Here is a 17,933-nt window from a genome sequence, read left to right on the forward strand (position 1 = left end):
ATCCTTCTTAGCCTTTTTGGCATAATATATTTATTATTTGTGCTCTGTTATCCCTTTTGTTTTGGTGTTGGATGATACTTTGACAAAACAATGGTAAAATTAACCTCACACTGACAAACTCCGAAAAGGGATAGTTAGGTTTCTAGAAAACCCCAGGAAATGCAGTTAACAGAATGCTCTACCCTAGCTATGGCAATGCAGGACTCTGGGGAGGAAGGGAAGCTACAGAAACATTGCTGGATCAGAAATCAAGATTTGCTACTTAAAAATATAAAAATAAAAGGAATAATAGGATTTAAAACCAAAATAACTTTGTCCTGTTTTCTAAAAATAGTGGTCAGGAAGAGAACAACACCTTTTTTCCTTTGTTTTGCAGGAAGAACTTTATGGGGAGAGAATAGCTTTTTATTATAGAATGAATACAGCTTTCCTGACATCCCTCGAGCACTGTGGAGCCAGTGCTATTACAATGCAAGTGTAAATTAATCTGTGTTCTGTTTTCTGGCCTGCAGGGAAGGTCAGACGTTTTATTTCACCTAGTGCTGGGATGATCTTAAATCCAGCAGTTTTGTAGAACACCCTGCCAGTAGTTTCCCTTGGCTATTTTAGGAAGGAGATCAGTTCAGGCATGTTTTAGTGTAAATACTGAGCTTACAGAAATTACTGTGTGCACATAGAGGGATATCTATTAGGGTGTTGCTGGTGTCCATATTGTTAAGAGATGCTTGATGAGTTAGGTAATACAAATATGCTTTAATATGGCCTAATTCAGTGTGTCCATACCTCAGAGAGAGGGATTATATTAAATGGTATCAAAACCCCACGGAATTCTGCAGTTCTGCAAACAAGTAGAGAAAGTTTGTAAGGTAGTAAAATATTAGTAATATTGAGGTCACAACACTGATCTGTTCGTGTGCAACATCACTGGTTGCTCTGATCTTGTAAAGCTACAGAGGACAAGAATTTAAGAAGTAAGAGAAAGCTTTCTGATCTTGTTAGGCTTTGTAAAAGGTATTTTATAGGAGGAAATAAAAAAACCCTGTCTTTAGTTCCATGTAAAAGTCTCTGGGAAGATTAATGAAGTTGCTGCCCATAAGTAATAGATCATGGATATATTTGAAGAGGAAGGAAAAAGTTGTTTAAGATCTTCAACATTGAAATAAGGACAATGGGTATGAACAAACTTTACCGATTGAATTTGAAGTGAAAATGAGAACGTTTCTTGTCAATAATTGGATTAATCTGATGATTAACTTTCCAGCGACAGTAGTAAAATTACTGCAGTGGGATGAAACACAGAGGAGAGAGCTCAGCAGTGCAGGGGCCCCTTCTCATCAGCTGTTTCCACTGTGGTATGGAACATGTCCCTTACTTCTATTAATACTCCTTGTGGACTTCACCAGTAAAAATACCCTCACCCTTAGGGCAGTCAGTGGCCCCAGGCACAGTCATGTACCCTCTGGAAATGGCCCTTGGCTGTGTCCCATGCCAGGCTCTGAGATGGGTGATCTCAGAGAGAGCCCTCCTGGGTCTTGTAACCCTGGTTCTTGTTGAAGGGGCCTTGCCCAAAGGGAGCACGATAATGTGTACAGGGTGTGAAATGGTGTCACCTACACTGACACCTTCCTCTTGCTTAATTCTTGCAGGAGTAGGGTGTAAGCATAATCAGTACCTGCATACAGACATGGAGTATTGATGAGTTTTTTTACTGTAGGCGCTAACAAAAGCCAGAAACTTGGAGCTGAAACATTAAAATGGGAAGGAAGACTTATAATAACACCTATTGTAATTCAGGTTGTGGTAGCTTATCAAAGTGCTAGATACTCCATCACAGGATTGCATATCTCTGAAAAATGTGCACTAACTCATCTGTGGATTTATTGAGTTAAATACAGGAATCTCTAGACAGAATCCTCTGGCCTGTGTTGTCTGGGAGGTCAGAATTCATAGATCTTAATGGTTTCTTTTGCCTTAAAGAATATGAATCAAGAAAAACTCTGAATGCTCAAAAGCACTGTGAATTTTTAATCATACCATTTTGCACATTTTGCTTAGTACAAGAACAGCTCACATTATTAGGTAGCATGTTAGAAAAGAAACTATTAATGTGTTTAATTCTCTGTGCTCTAAAGATGTCATCATTACTACATACTGAAGTGCACAGTTGGTTTAAATGAAGAAATTGGTGACTCCTGAGTGTAGGAAGAAAAAAAGAAACAAGAGTTCTGAAGAGTTCTGGAAGGTGACAGTATCTCAGCTTTTCAGGTTTTTTTAATTCTTCTCTGAAGTACTCTAGTAATACCTTCCAGTTGGGTTGCTGCTTAACAAAATTAACCTCATGTAGTAAAGAGTAGAATATGTGAAGGCCTCTCCTGTTTTAGTAACAACTATCTTTGATCCTTGTTTATTTCTTAATGCAATTACAGTATCTTTAGTTTTGGGGTTTTTCTTTAAAAATTCTTCCACAATGAGGTACCTTGGTGTACCTGAAGGACAAAAGTTGAGCTTCCCAGTAGAAAAACAACCCTTAGGCTTGATTTGTTTGGTTGGTTTTTTTACTTTCGTTGACTGTACTGAGCGTATACAACAGTACATTTTCAACAGTATGAATTGTGAATGCTGAGCATTCTGCAACTCAGGCTTGTGTCATACTCTGAATTTTGACTCAGTGGATGTTGCTTTTACCATAATGTGACCCTGCAGAATTCACCAGCAGCAGACAGTTATTAGGGAAGAGCCCATCCAGGTAAGCACAGCTTCCCTAATCCAGCTGCAGGGAGAGTGTTCTGTGTGAGCTCTGTGCTTTTACAGGCTACTCTCTCTTCCAGGGTACTTAGCAGTGAAGCTGGGCAAGCTTGCCGAGGAAGGTATTTTCACCTCAGTTCTTGTCTGACTTACGTTGGTGAATTTGGTGTTACAGACGGCTCCTGTAAGAGAGCTCTGACTGTGCTGAGTCTGCTTTCTGGTGATAACCCATGGGACTGTGTGATGAGCTGCATTGGCAGCTGGAGCTCTGGGTGCACAGAATGTGCTCTTACACATAACCAGAAAAAACACCTATCTTTGTAACTCCTCGTAATCTTCTATCTTAGTTTGAGGTGAATATTCCTGAGTGTATTCTAGTCAACTTCAAATGGATACATCACTTCCTAGAATGTTTTGCAGCCCCATGTCACGGTTGGAGCAGAGCAGTGCGGTTTATCAGGGTGATGGGAATTGCTGTGTTTGTAGGTGGTTGAGCTGAAGCCCGGTGGAAAGGACATTCCCGTCACCAGCGCTAACCGGATTGCGTACATCCATCTGGTGGCCGACTACAGGCTGAACAAACAGATCCGGCAGCACTGCCTGGCTTTCCGTCAGGGGCTGGCCAACGTGGTGAACCTCGAGTGGCTTCGAATGTTTGATCAGCAGGAAATACAGGTACTTCTCCTTAAAGCTGCAGAAAACAATGGCTCTAAACAGAAATAATTGCTGATTTTTGCCTGTAATGTAATGGTCTCATTTCCTTTGCCATTAGGTTCTGACTTCTGGTGCACAAGTTCCTATTAGTTTGGATGACCTTAAATCTTTCACAAACTATTCAGGTAAGCATATTTTGCTTAAGTAAAAAAATCTATTATAACTGACTTGGGAATAAATGAACTTGCTTTTTATCTTGCCTTTTAAGAAAAAGTTGCAGGGCCATTCTTGTTACTTTTGGCCAAATTTGGTACATGGGACTAAATTTCAGAACATTGACTAAAATTCCAACACAGTTTTATAAATGCTGGGAAACTGAGATATACAGTTTATTTTATTCACACACTTAAATGCAAGTTTATAGCCAGATAATTCAAGGGTGTTTCTTTTCTAAATTAAGTTAGTTGATGACTGTGTCTGGTTGATCTGAAAACAAGTCTGCAGATGACTTTGGGGATAGCAGTTTGTACCACCACATTCAGATATGTACTATTTCTCAGGCAGTCTGAAGAGAAAGATCATAGTTTTAGCTTGTAAGAATTTTTTCCTTGCATTTATCATGAATGTAATCAAAATGTAGCTACCAAGTCATCAGTTCACATCTGGGCTTACTTCAGGGTAAGTGGATTCATTCAGTAACATCCTGGATCTTGCAGATTTTGTGCGTTCTTGGAGTGAAAAGGCAATAATCCAAAGTTACTAGCTAAATGCTAAACTAAATAAAATTAATTTAAAATTCGATTCAGTGAAGAAAACTGCATTTAAGAAGCTGAGGGATATAGTAGCCATAGGTAAGCAATGAAACTGAAATTGCAGGAATCAGAGACTTGTAGGTACTGGGAGTTAGCAATACAAGCCTGCTGGTTATAATATTTTCCCCAGACTTTTCAAGATTGATGCTAGGTTTTCTGAAGAATTTATTTCTTACATAAAAATATTCTAGCTGTAAATCATTTAAATCTCATTGTAGGTGGCTACACAGCAGACCATCCTGTAATTAAAATATTCTGGAGAGTTGTAGAAAGCTTCACTGATGAAGAGAAACGTAAACTACTCAAATTTGTAACGAGCTGCTCTCGACCACCTCTTCTGGGGTTTAAGGTATGTCTTCTGGCGTCCTGGCAAGCTTTTAGAAATGCTGCAGATGTTGATCCAAGTTTTTCTTGTCTAGGAATCTACAATTTGAGAATACTCATCCGTGACTACAGAAATAGCTTCAATGTTTGCATTTGCATGTATAATAAGTACAGTTTTAAAATATGTAATGAAGTGTTCTGCTGCTTTCCATTTTAACTGCGAAATTTGATAAGCTTACAGACCCATTGATTAGAGCACTTGCTGCATGTGATGGAAGGTCCTTGCTGCCATTTCATGTTACTGTGCCGAAGCAGAATTGCTACCAGTTTGAAGCAAAAGATTGAGTTAAGCATAGTGCCTTCTAAGTCAGGCAAAAGAGAATTTAGGATATAAAAGCAGCTATTAAATTTGATCCTCTTAAATTAACCATTTGAAGCAGGACATACATTATCTTCTTTTCTAATTCCCATTTATCTGCTTATAGGTCACAGCTCATTACCCTTAGTAGCAAAATACTTAGCTGCTGTCTCCAGATTGCTATTTACAGGGAAGCTTAAGTATGAAGAAAAATTTTCTGTACTGCTAATGAAACTAAAGAGAGACCAAGGCAAGGTGAAGACATTTTGAACCTAAGTTGTGGGGATATTCTACCCATGAATTTCACTGGACTGCAAAATTTTGGCTAAGAACCAGACATCATGTCAATTCCCCTAAAATGTGGGAACACTGAGTGCTGTGGAGTGGTGTTGCCATGTGGATAGGCAACATCCTTCATCTTCAACATCTGTAATCTGTAGCTCAGTTACACTCCTTTTATAGACACCCGGGATTGGAACTGGCACTTTCAGTTGGTAACTGGTCTGACTGTTCCGTGTGTCAACTTCAGGATGAAATGAGTCATTTCTTAGACTCCCAAAAACATGCTAAGTAGATCCCCTTTAACACTAAAGACTGTCCATAGATTTGATACGGAGACAGTGGAGATGGCTTTTGAAACACATGAATCCTGTCTAGGGTATTTGTTGATTGATTTATGTGATTCCTTATTTAAAAGTCTGCAGGCATTTCTCCTAAACTCCCCAGGTCCGTGTGATTATCACTGTACAGTATTCTAGCAATGAATGGGATTTTACAGGACAGCAGGAAGAGCAATTGGAAAACTCTGGGATGAGACCAAGATAAAACAGTGCACGTCAGTCACGTGAGGAAGGGAGAATTGGGAAACAACTGGGGAAACCATTTAAGCAGAAGTTCCCATTTGTTGTCATCCTCTTTTAATTACAAGGGGAGGGGAGGAAGTGCAGATGTAGGTACCCAGCTTTGAGGTAGCCAGTGTGACATTTGAAGAGATGGAGGAAGTGAATCGAAAGTCTAAAGATACTAAGGCTGACAGTGACACATTTGAAAGAAGCTAAATGTGGAAAGCTGAAGTTTGTGCATTCTCTTGGGAGATGGGCCACAAACTGACTGTAACATATGTGGCTAGGAAAAAATGGAAGCAAATTAGGCACCAAATTTTCGGCATGAAAGCAGTAAGTTAAAAGATGAATTCACTGAACAAGGGGCTTGCATGCTCAGCCACATGCAGCAGTGTTGGCAGAGGAAAGCAGCTGCAAGGGTGTTAGAGCTGCTCTGCTGGGCAGTACCGCAGGGTGGCTGCAGCAGGACCTGTTTCCAGGGATTTACCTCCAAACCACGGGCTTGCCAGGAAGTGTCTGCCAGAAAGGGCAGTGTGTGACTGGTATTGTCATCATCAGGAATGCCTTCATAGCCCATGACAGTGTGGTGTTTGGAGCTTTGAAGGTGCAGACTGTGAAGCCACGGGAGTGCTGAGTATTACCAGCTAAGTAACTGTGGGAACATTTTTTTGTTGATGGGAGACATGAGTACAAACCATCTTCAAAATGTGTTTGCAGTTTTAGTGTGTGTGTATTTTTCTGAGAGAAACACAGTTTCTGGTTCTCACTCTGAAATTTTCTGTGTAGGCTTTATATTGTGGGACCAGCATGTTTTCTTCAAGTTGGTGCACGTTGATTTAAGATTAGGAAATACCTTGATGATCGCAGTTCATAAATAACACAGTCTAGCTTTGCATCATTTAAAAATTCTAAACTTTCATTGCCAGAGTCAGGTTCAGAATAACACTTACTAAAGCTAATTAAAGTTTAATAAGTTTAATAAATGTGATTGTTACAGACAAAAAAAAAAAATCATTAAAGTGTGGTTGAAAATTGTTAAGTTCCAATCAGGTCACATAATAAATCGATGATACTTTTCCCTTCCAAACCATTGCAGTTTCCCGCTGTACAGTATTTAATTATGCAACAAATGGTGCCCTTGGCATGGCATTTCAATTTAGAATTCCATTTTTAAAGCTAGAGTAGGGGAATTCAATTAACATTTTGAAAGGAACACTAAAAATGCAACATTTTAGCCGTGAAATACTTTTAAGGCCTCCATTTGAACAATAATTTAGCTTAGAATCTCACTGACCTTTTGCCTTTGGAACTGGAATTTTTTTCCAGTTTCTAAAATCAGAACTTTTTAACCTCAGGCAATCATTTGATAAATGAATACTGTCTTGCCAGCAAAAGCGGTGCTTTGGAGGTAACAAATAAATATATTTTCCACTATACTCTTTCTTGGAAGAAGATAAATGGGATACTTTTTAAAAAATTAAATATTGCATACAAAATGTCTTTAAAGTGTGTCCTTCAGATCAGTAGTTAACACATCAGAAGAATAATCAGGGTGTGACAAGTCTATGTCATTACAGACTCACTATGCACATTGATTGTATGTTTTTGTAGCATTGTAAATTTGTACGCTAGACTGTATGAACAATAACAAATCATTGTATTTTCCTTAGAATCACATAAATTGCTTTGTGTGTTGCAAATTAGTGGATCTTGTTGGGACAAGGCAGAGGGAGACACTATGCAATTCAAGAGTGGTTTTGGTGCTATGAGGAATGAAAGAAAAGCCATTTGAGTGTCATTGTGACAGGTTTTCATCTAGTGGTTTACTTCATAGAAATGTGTGCCAGCTGCTACAGGGTAGATTTTGGCTTGTATACCTTTTTTTGATACGTGGTTGTTTTTTTGTTTCGGTTGCATTTTCCAGGAGTTATATCCTGCATTTTGCATTCACAATGGAGGATCTGATTTAGACAGGCTGCCTACTGCCAGTACCTGTATGAACTTGCTGAAGCTTCCCGAGTTCTACGACGAGAATCTGATGCGAAGCAAGCTCCTCTATGCCATTGAATGTGCTGCTGGATTTGAACTCAGCTGAGCCCAACTGATGCTGATTTGGATGATCTGCAGAGGAACGAACCAGTGCCTACTCTATAAGCAGCACCCATACCCAAGCAGTTTTAAGGGAGTTCTGTCTACATTTCTGCAGTTCTTGTGTTTTACCAAATGCCCTCGGATAGGTTTCATTTCTAAACATGATTTCTTAGTTAGCTTTCATTACTGAATATTGCATTGACATTGCTTTATGACTCAAAACAATGAATGCTGTGTGCAGCGTGGCTGATTTCTGTGTTTATGTGAAGAAAGAGCACATTTAAAGAACAGTGACATCTCAGTGAAATTAACCAAAGATGAAGCTTTGGCTTTGTGCTGTTCAAACATAAATAATTTTGCAAACTGGCAATAAAGTTGTGTACTCTGCGGTGCATTGGGATGAGACAGGGCTAACATCCTGTAATTAGTCTTTTAGATGGAAGGCAAGCAGATGTTTGCAGATATCCCAGAACTCAGAGGATGAAAATGCTCATTACTGACAACCTAACAACTTACGCTGTAGAGTTGTTTACTCTACCATCATAGAGAGATGGGCAATCACCAACCATATGAAGTTCAACCAGGGGAAGTGCAGGATTCTGCCCCTGGGATGGGGCAGCCCTGGATGTGTGTACAGACCGGGGAATGAAAGGCTGGAGAGCAGCTGTGGAAAGGGACCTGGGGGCCCTGGTTGATGGCAAGTTGAATGTGAGCCAGCAGTGCCCTGGCAGGCAGGAGGGCCAAGCGTGTCCTGGGGGCATCAGGCCCAGCATGGCCAGCCGGGCAATGGAGGGGATTGTCCTGCTCTGCTCTGGGCTGGGGCGGCCTCACCTGAAGTCCTCGGGGCAGCTTTGGGTGTCAGAATATAAAGAAGACATGAAGCCATTAGAGAGCATCCAGAGGAGGCCATGAGGGTGGTGAAGGGCCTGGAGGGGAAGCCGTGTGAGGAGAGTCTGAGGTCATTTGGTCTGTTCAGCCTGGAGAAGAGGAGACCCGTTGCAGTTACAGCTCCTTATGAGGGGAAGAGGAAAGGCAGGCACTGATCTCTGGTGACCAGTGACAGGCCCTGAGAAACCAGCATGGTGCACTGGATTGGGGAAGGTTTAGGTTAGGTATCACGAAATGGCTTCTCACCCAGAGGGTGGTTGGGCACTGGAACAGGCTCTCCAGGGAAGTGGTCACAGCCCCAAGGCTGACAGAGCTCAAGGAGCATTTGGACAATGCTCTCCGGCACTTGTTGTGACTCTTGGGGTGTCCTGTGCAGGACCAGGAGTTGGACTGGATGATCCTGATCGATCCCTTCCAACTCAGCATAGTCTATGATTCTGTTTTTGAACTGATTTTGTTTTATACTACCTTCCCTCAAGATGGTAGGCACTGAGATAAAATGGGTGTAATATTGCATTTGTGCTTTCTGAAACACCTCGAAGAAATAGAATTTGCATTATTTTAAGTTCAACCTTTGCTGCATCCTTATCACGTGGACACTGTTCTGAATGGATGTGACTTTCCAGGTTTTTCTCTGTTCTGTTTCTGTCTTTTGTGCCAGGTTGGTTGGTTGATTTTAAATGAATCAGTCTCCTATTGCATACACAGTACATAGAGAAATCATCACTTTGGAAAAATATATATGTAATAATTATTAAAATTATTTGAACCAAAGTTATCAGGCTTTATCTTTTATATTTGAAGCCTGTGGTGGTCACATTCCTTTTCCCTATCATTTCTTTCCATCTTAAATACCATATCTGTGCCATAGACACTAATCAAATTAACTTTTTTTGGTGATTAAGCAGCTTTTATATCCATTTCCCTGCAGTATTTCTGCTGAGAAAAGTAAGTGGGAATATGCTGCTTAATATAATTTGATATCTAGAGAAAAAATTGCTTTCATATGGAAGGAGCTGATCCTCTAGTAGTAGGCACATTGTAGGGTTTTGTATGCAAACTGCAGTGAGTTTAAAAAAGGAATTACAGTTCAGACTGTAAGATTCGTAAGTCCATCCCTCTGAACTTTGCTTTTATATTTTAAATCATCGAAAATTACAATCAAGTTTGTATTCATCTCTTATGCAAAAAAATATTTTGCTGTTACTGGAAACTCTGCTGGATTTCCTATTTAATAAGCAGTAACCAGCAATATCCTTTTAAATGTGGGGGAACTGAGTGGTTTTAAGATGTTTACTAGTAACCATATAAAAATGTATAATTTCTTAATTTGGGTAATAAATGAAGTGTTAAAATACTATTTGTAGTCTTGATGTACAGAAATAAAATGATTGGTTTTCTTTTTGGTTTTGCTTTAGGCTTTTTATTTATGTTAAATGTTACGTACCCAACCTATTCTTTATCCCAAATTCTTTTTTGTATATTTTTCTACATAAATTATGGAACTTGTAAAAAAGTTGAAAAAGAGATTGGTAATAGTGAAACTGCCTCCCCCAATTGCAAAACCTGAACACTTCTTTTAGATGGCATTATTTATTTTAGAACCTAATGCTTTAAATATTTTGAGATTATTTTTCAATTCCATTATTTTGCTACATTGGGTAGTGTTGTATCTGTATTTTGTAAAATTAAATTAAATTTTTCTATTAAATATTTGTATTTCGAAGATTGTGTTGGAGTCATGCCAAGTACTGGTGACTGGTAATTGTCCACTTTGTGCTTTTGAAAAGGAACCAGTGCCCACTAGTGCTGTCTGTGGCCAGGAAAGCAGCAGGTGCCACAGGGCTGGGGGAAGGGTGACTTGCACAGAGCTGTAATTGCAGGAATCACCGAGCTGCAGAAACCTTCAGGAGAGAACTTGAGTTTGCTGAAAATACTCTGATGTTTTATTTCTTCGGTGTGCAGCACTTGGTGCTCTTGTTTGTGTATCCTGTACATGAGGTGTGACCCTGGCACAGGCAGGGCATCAGAGCAGTTGTAGCCCACATTTCACTGTGTGCAGGCTGGAGCTCTGTGCAGCTTCACCACCTTCAGAATCCAGACTGCAGTGAGAGGAGAGTGGGGCTTTTCTTTGGCAACCAGTGCTTCCAGCTCTGCCAGCTGTTTTCAGAGAGGCAGGATGAAGCATGAGTTCCTGCTTTTCAATGATCTATTGCTGGATACTTTAAGGAACGGGAGATAAAGGTGTGAGAGGTAACATAGGCATGTCCTGAGGAGCTGGGGAGTCGAAATGATCTCTTGTAGCACTTATGTAGCAAGAATTGTTTCTGTATGAAACTGGATTTTGTGGATTTTAAAAGAAGAGTGAACTGTCTCCCTGTTGTGATGCTCCCAGAATTTAGGTAGGCAGAGGCAAGAGCACTCTGCATGCAAGCAACCTGAAATACTTGTAGATTTGATCATCATAACTACAGCAGTAATAATTATGAGTTTGGGGTTGGTTTCTGTACAAGACAGCCCTTCCTTAAAGTAAGTTTCTGTACTACAGTGTTTCATCCTCCTAGTTCAGTACTTGCTTTTTGAAAAAGCAAGCATTTTCTGATTGGATTTTGTTTTCAAGTAAGTTTGGGTTTGTAATTTTGTAACCTGTTCTAAAAACAGTTTTGTCAAGGTCTATATGATGGAAGAGTTGACAAATTTTTCATCTCTACAAAGTTCAAAGGCGTTAAAAGTTGAATAAAGACATAAAATTAGCACTTGGTCTCTTTATTTCAATGAGGTTTCTTTCCAGATGGGGGCTTAGTCCTATTACGTGGATTAAAAAAAATAAAGCACAGCAAACCAAACCAGGAGTAATGAGCCTTGTCCTTCATCTCTGTTGTCTTCCGTCATGGTCCTGAAAGCCAGACTTGTATAAATCCCACAAAACTGATTTCTAGGGAACATTTATGTATCTGCAGAAGATGAAGGATTTTCCTCCAGTTTCATGTGTAAACACTGAGCTGACAGAAGTTTGATTTGAATAAGGAGGATATCTTCAGGTATTTTTTGGGGAGGTGCTCCATGATAATAATGTAAAAGAGCTTCCTGATGCTATTAGTAGAAATGTTGACATTTTTTTGGCATCACTTGAGTAATATAGCACAAACATACCTAATTTAATCCTATAAAGGGGTTTGGAATTCAGAGAAAACACTTCTGAGTGCAGTGAGCTCATACATTTCAGTTTCTACCAAAATCTATTAGTTAAATGCCAGTGAGACAGCACATACTCTTATCACCTAAAAAAATACTTACTAAAAATAGTACAGCACAGAAAAAAGAAAAAAAAAGAGGAATGTTTTGTTGGACCTGTAATATTTGCTCATATACATGAATCTGTGATAATAATGGTTTGTGATGTAAATGCTTGTTACTTTTTTTTATGATGCTTTTGCCTGTCAGTGAAGGAGAGAAGAAATGAACATGGTCTGTAAAACTGATCAGGATATCTATATTTTTATTGACTTATGCTTTTGTGAATAAAATAATTTGAGTTTTCTTGAAACTCTGCAGAAACACTCTTTCATTTTTTGCAGCAAATTGGGCATTCTCTTGTTTAAGATTGATAGTACTGACTAGGTTCTAAAAGAATCTAGTATTAACTGCTTGTTGGTCTTGAAGTTAGTACTGTTGGAACTGGCTGCCCATGCCAGTGGTGGGGTCACTATCTCTGGAGGGATTTAAAATCCCTGGAGATGTGGCACTGAGGGACATGGCTCTGGTGGGCTGGGCAGTGCTGGGTTAATGGTTGGACTCAATCACCACTAAGGTCTTTTCCAACCTAAACATTCCTATCTATGGTTCTACTGCTTTGGGATGGTTCATATCTTCAGCTTTCGAGCTGTGATTTCCCACTCTGCCAAGGAAGGTGCAGCTGTGAGTTTTCCCTTTGTTTAAGGGTGTCTTTCAAACAATGCACTTGCTCTGCTTTGTAAAAACTTCTTCAGAATCTTTGGAAAGAATAAAACTGCCAAAGTCTGAGAAGCTGTGATTCATAGTGAAGAATGCTACTCTGTCTGCAAACACATACAAAAATGTCTCTTTCAGCTTCTGGAATTTTAGCACATGTGGGCCCCTTTGAAGGTGCAATTTAATTTTTATCTCCTTTGATAATTAGGCTTATCTGCTTCCCATTGCTTATTTATTATTGTCATTGCTAAATAGACTTTTAGTTCCACTTCAGTATTTATAAAGTTAGTATTGTTCATATTTGTTTTTGAATACTTAGAGCACATATGCTTCAGCTTACCTGCTACTAAAAACGTAGTAAATGTAAAATTACAGAAAACTCCTCTTGTAGGGCATTTCATAATTTGTAACATTAATAAAAACACAAATGCCCAGATATCTGGCCTGTTTTTCAGTATGTATCTAGTAGTCTGGAAAGGGCATTAAATTTCTCTTGTGTGTAGAGAGACAACACAAGGCAAAAAGTGATGATGAAGTTACACCAAATTAATCCATTACAGAGAACACAATGGCTGGAGTCAGGAGGAATGTCTGGAGATCACCTACTCCAACCCCCAGCTCAAAGCAGGGTCACCTACAGCAGGTTGCTCAAGACCTTCACCTGTTGAGTTCTGAATGTCTTCTTGAATGGAGAATCCACAGGTTCTCTGGGCAACCTGTTTTCAGTCTTCAATTAACTTCACAATAAAACATTTTTGATCAGGTTTAAACACATTTCTTGTATTCCAGTTTGTGCCCATTGCCTCTTTTCCTGTCACTGGGCAATACTAAAGATTCTGAGGCTTCTCCAGGCTGAACAACTTCAGCTCTCAGCCTTTTCTCATATGACACAGCCTTCTGCCCTGCTTGTTAGTGAACCCAGCAGCATCTTCAAAATACCTTTTGTGGACTTTGACATGACTGGGGACCAAGCAGATAACACTGAATCTCTTCCTTGTCAGATCCTGTGGTTGTTAATCAGTGGCACTTACCAGGTAAGGTTGGATTTAAGACTTTTATAAGTTTCCCTGTCCACAGCTCTGCAGAATCATACATTCTGTTTGCAGAGTTGGTTCATGTATTTATAGGAGCAGCATGCTCAAATTTCCTACTATATTTAACATCATTCTTTTCTGCATTCCCAGAGCAGCTGTTTGTTCATTCTGTGCAACATTTAACTGAAAGTAGTTTTGCATTATTTCTATTTTATTCTTTGTTTATAGTTACACATAGTTCTTGACTGCTGAAGAAAGAAACAAGCATTCACCAGATGGTGTTATTTCAGAACCTCCTGCTACTGCTGCTTGCCCAAATGTTAGACCTGGGAAAAGCATCTCTCCTCAGTTGCTATGTAGTTTTGCTGTATGTTGTCAAACAAACCTTCTGAAGGAATTGTTTCCTTCTAGCCCTTGTCTCTTTACTTGAGAATAATCGTTTTCCTTACAGCTCTGTTTTTCTTTTTCCCCTCTTTCAGGCAAACAGCAGCAGAGCTCAAAGTTCTGCAGAGATATTTTAGGTATAATTATCTGGTAGATCTATCTGGCTATTGATGAAAAATGACATAGAATTAACTAATATTCTGTCACATGGACAGAAAAGCGTACCCCTGATCAAGTTAATGAATATAAATGCTGATCAAGCTGTCCTTGCAAAGGATAAGCACTTGGCATAAGCTGTGAGATCATCTGACTGCCCCCAATAGTTCCTGGGTTGTTGTGTGAAGACCCAAAATAATCAGCAGAATACATATGATATTTCCAGGGGAATTGGCAAAAACATCAACTATCCTGAAGCAGTTTAACCACTTTCAAAAGCACCCACTTGGCTCAGGCTTTTGCTCACAAAGGAGTCCAGATAAACCTGCAGCCTGTAGATTACCTAAGACACACTGTATCAATGAAAATTGAGGTTCTGCTCGGCAGGAAAACACTGGAGAATGCAAGTGAAAATGGGTTATTTTGTGCCTTTAGTGCTTCTACTGAAAGTTTTAAACACTAGGTGTATTGCCCATATTTCAAGTCTAATTGTTTCTGATAAGCTATCAGCAAAAAGTTAATGCTTACATTTAATTAAGTGGCACTTTCCAGAATTACTTTGCCAACAATACTATAATTAGATGACATGAGAACAGTCTTTGATACATATGCTCATATTCTTTGTTAACACCAAAAATAGAATCTGTAAATCTGTAAATAGGAAAACTGGATGCATTAAGCAGCAGGGCAGAGCAGCAGGCCGGGAAGGCTACAGCCATTACCACCTCAGGAGGACTAATATTAATGTCTCTCTAATGCAGCATTTTTAAGCATTTCTTGTGTTCTGATGGGCTTTATATAATTGACCTCCATAAATCATAAAACATGGTTTAAAAAAAGAATCTGGGAACTATGTGAATTGCTAATACCTCCTGGAATGCTGCCACGTTATTTCCATCATTAGGTTATAGCTACCAGTTAGGCCTGAATTCATCTCACTTAAGGCATCTGTGAGGTGGCTGTCGAGACACTTGTGGAGAAAAGGCAGCCCCGGGACAGAGCTCGGGTGGGCGGTTCCTTCTTTACTGAAACACATCTCCAAAGAGGGTGGAATGAACTGTGCCCTGGAGGTGCCCACTCCTCCTCTCTCTTCACAGTCAATGGCCTTAAACTGGATGTTTAACTTTGAAACAGCTGAAGTTAGCTGAAGTGACCAGACCCTCATGTTCCCAAGGGAGAGTTGAAAGTTCTTAAACAATTAAGATTCTTTGATAGCAGCATTTATTCTGACTCAATGACTCAGCACTTGGATATCAGCCTGAATCTTTGATACCAGCTTTAACAGACCCACCAGACCTTCTTTTGTTATTGGAATGTTGATGCTCTGCCAGCAACATCAGATTTAATGCCCCTTAACACAGTACTCCAGGCTTCTGCTGCAAGCAGCTAGCCATAAAAACATAGGGCACTTTGACTTCACACTTTTGCAAATACTTTTGAAGGTTTTCTGAATCTAAAAGCTTTTCAGTTTTATTAGTCCTATAAATAGATCTAATTAAACATGTTAATGAGACAGTTATGTAATCCTTTTGGATTTCAGTAAAACCTTGGATACTGTCTCTCCCAGGATCCTTCTGGACAAAATGTCCAGCACACAGCTGGATAAACACATCATGTGAAGGGCGAGCGACTGGCTCACAGGTCGGCACAAAGGGTTACAGTGAATGGGGTTACACCAGGCTGGTGACCTGTCATACTGGGCTTCCACAGGGCTCCAGCCTCAGCCCTGTGCTCTTCAACATCCTCATAAACGACTTGGAAGCAGGACTGGAAGGGAAACTTAAGTAAGTTTGCCAAGGACACTAAATTGGGAGGAATTGCTGACTCCCTTGAGGGAAGAGAGGCCTTGCAGAGACCCAGACAAATCAGAGGGCTGGGCAATCACCAACCATATGAAGTTTAACAAAGGGCAAGTGCAGGATTCTGCACCTGTGATGGGGCAACCCTGGATGTACTGACAGACTGGGGAATGAGAGGCTGGAGAGCAGCTGTGGAAAGGGACCTGGGGGCCCTGGTTGATGGCAAGTTGAATGTGAGCCAGCAGTGCCCTGGCAGGCAGGAGGGCCAAGCGTGTCCTGGGGGCATCAGGCCCAGCATGGCCAGCCGGGCAATGGAGGGGATTGTCCTGCTCTGCTCTGGGCTGGGGCGGCCTCACCTTGAGTGCTGGGGGCAGTTTTAGGCACCACAATATAAGAATCCAGAGAGAGTGATCACAGGAAGGCTACAGAGATGGTGGAGGTTGTAGAGGAGAAGCCCCGTGAGGAGCAGCTGAGGTCACTTGGTCTGTTCAGCCTGGAGAAGACTGAAGGGAGACCTCATTGCAGTCTAGAACTTCCTCCTGAGGGGAAGAAGAAGGGCAGACACTGATCTCTTCAAGATTATTCATGTCAAGATGATTTCAGGTGGAATGCTTGGTCATTTACCAAGGTCATTTACCACCACCAAGGGGAGCCTGAACCACAGGTGGGAGGTAGAAACTTCTTCCTTTGGTAGGAGCAGTCTGATGGATGCTGGCTTAGAGGCAACCTCAGCCTGGAGTCTCTGGAATTACTTCCCCCCAGTCCTAAAACTGAAATATAAATAGGAGTTTTTTAGCTGTTACCTCTGTCCCATTGTTTCCTAGTGTCACCAAACCTATGGAGGTTCCGTGGCACTCTCTGCCAGCCCGAGCTGCCTCCTGCAGTGATGGTGAGATTGGCTTCTGCAGGGTGCAGTACCAGAGCTGAGCAAACCTGGTGCTCACAAGTGTGAGGGGGAAAATCTCAGAACAGGGGCACTGGGGAGATTCACACAAGTGGCTCTGCAGAAGCTGGCTCAGGGCACATGGGGACCCTGTAACAGAGATCAGAAAATTAAATAACATGTCCAATACAAGCAAACTTCCAAAAGTAAATAATTCTTGTTACTGTTCAGTGTTAGAAATAATTGGAGCTATCAGAGATCGTAAGTTGAAAAAAAAGAGGTGCCCTAATAAATGATATTTGTAATTGGTGGCTCTGCAAACTGCCCATTCTGCAAAGTCTTGGGAAATGTCTTCAAGACAAGCATAAACCAATTAAAATATGTTCTGAATTGAAAAAAAACCCAAAACTACACAATCTTTTGTTTCCATCTATAACTTTGTTAGGAAACATTTATTTACATTCTTGGTGTTTTGCTGTAGAAAATGCCAAACTGCATCTTGTACAGCTCGCCCTGCCCTCAGCTGTGAGCAGGCACTTCACCTTCTCATACCTTCCTTTCTTCAAATGCAAAATTGGTCTCTACACCTTCCCAAACAGCATTCCTATATCTGAAGGATGCTAAAGCAGAGCTATGCTGTCTAGAGTCAGAACAGTGTTAGAAAAGCTACGGGCAAATTAACGTAATGATAACAATTGTGTTAAAGAAGCCATGGTCCTGGTTGCATTGATGCAAGCAGTGTTTTGATTCCAGCGCTGTAGTTCCACATGGAATCATGCTTCTTTGCTTGCTTGGATAAACAGAAAGTTTTATGGTTGGCATCCATCATACCTTAACTGTAATATAAAATCTGCTCTTTAAACTACTAAAGCAAAGAAATTGCCTCATGAAACTTCTGTCTTGTTTACTGCAGCTCAGGTTTTAGGACTCTTCATACTTTTTTTCTCCCTGTAATCGGTTATGAAAGGTTGGGGAAAAACCTTTATTTCCACATGAAAAAATGTTTAAAGGA

At 40.3% G+C, this 17,933-nt stretch overlaps 1 protein-coding gene across 1 annotated transcript in view; it reads left to right on the top strand.

Annotated features, from left to right (window-relative positions):
• The window catches only part of UBE3C (ubiquitin protein ligase E3C), a 70,133-nt gene extending 61,165 nt beyond the window's left edge, over window positions 1-8,968 (top strand). Inside the window, exons 20-23 of the mRNA XM_010394860.3 lie at window positions 3,232-3,420; window positions 3,518-3,584; window positions 4,430-4,560; window positions 7,660-8,968. Coding sequence (XP_010393162.1) covers window positions 3,232-3,420; window positions 3,518-3,584; window positions 4,430-4,560; window positions 7,660-7,830 — 558 coding nt within the window. The 3' untranslated portion in view covers window positions 7,831-8,968. The remainder of the gene's footprint in view (window positions 1-3,231; window positions 3,421-3,517; window positions 3,585-4,429; window positions 4,561-7,659) is intronic.
• Window positions 8,969-17,933: the final 8,965 nt, after the last annotated feature.

The sequence above is a fragment of the Corvus cornix genome, chromosome 2 (assembly GCF_000738735.6).
Source record: "Corvus cornix cornix isolate S_Up_H32 chromosome 2, ASM73873v5, whole genome shotgun sequence".
Taxonomy (NCBI): Eukaryota; Metazoa; Chordata; class Aves; order Passeriformes; family Corvidae; genus Corvus; species Corvus cornix.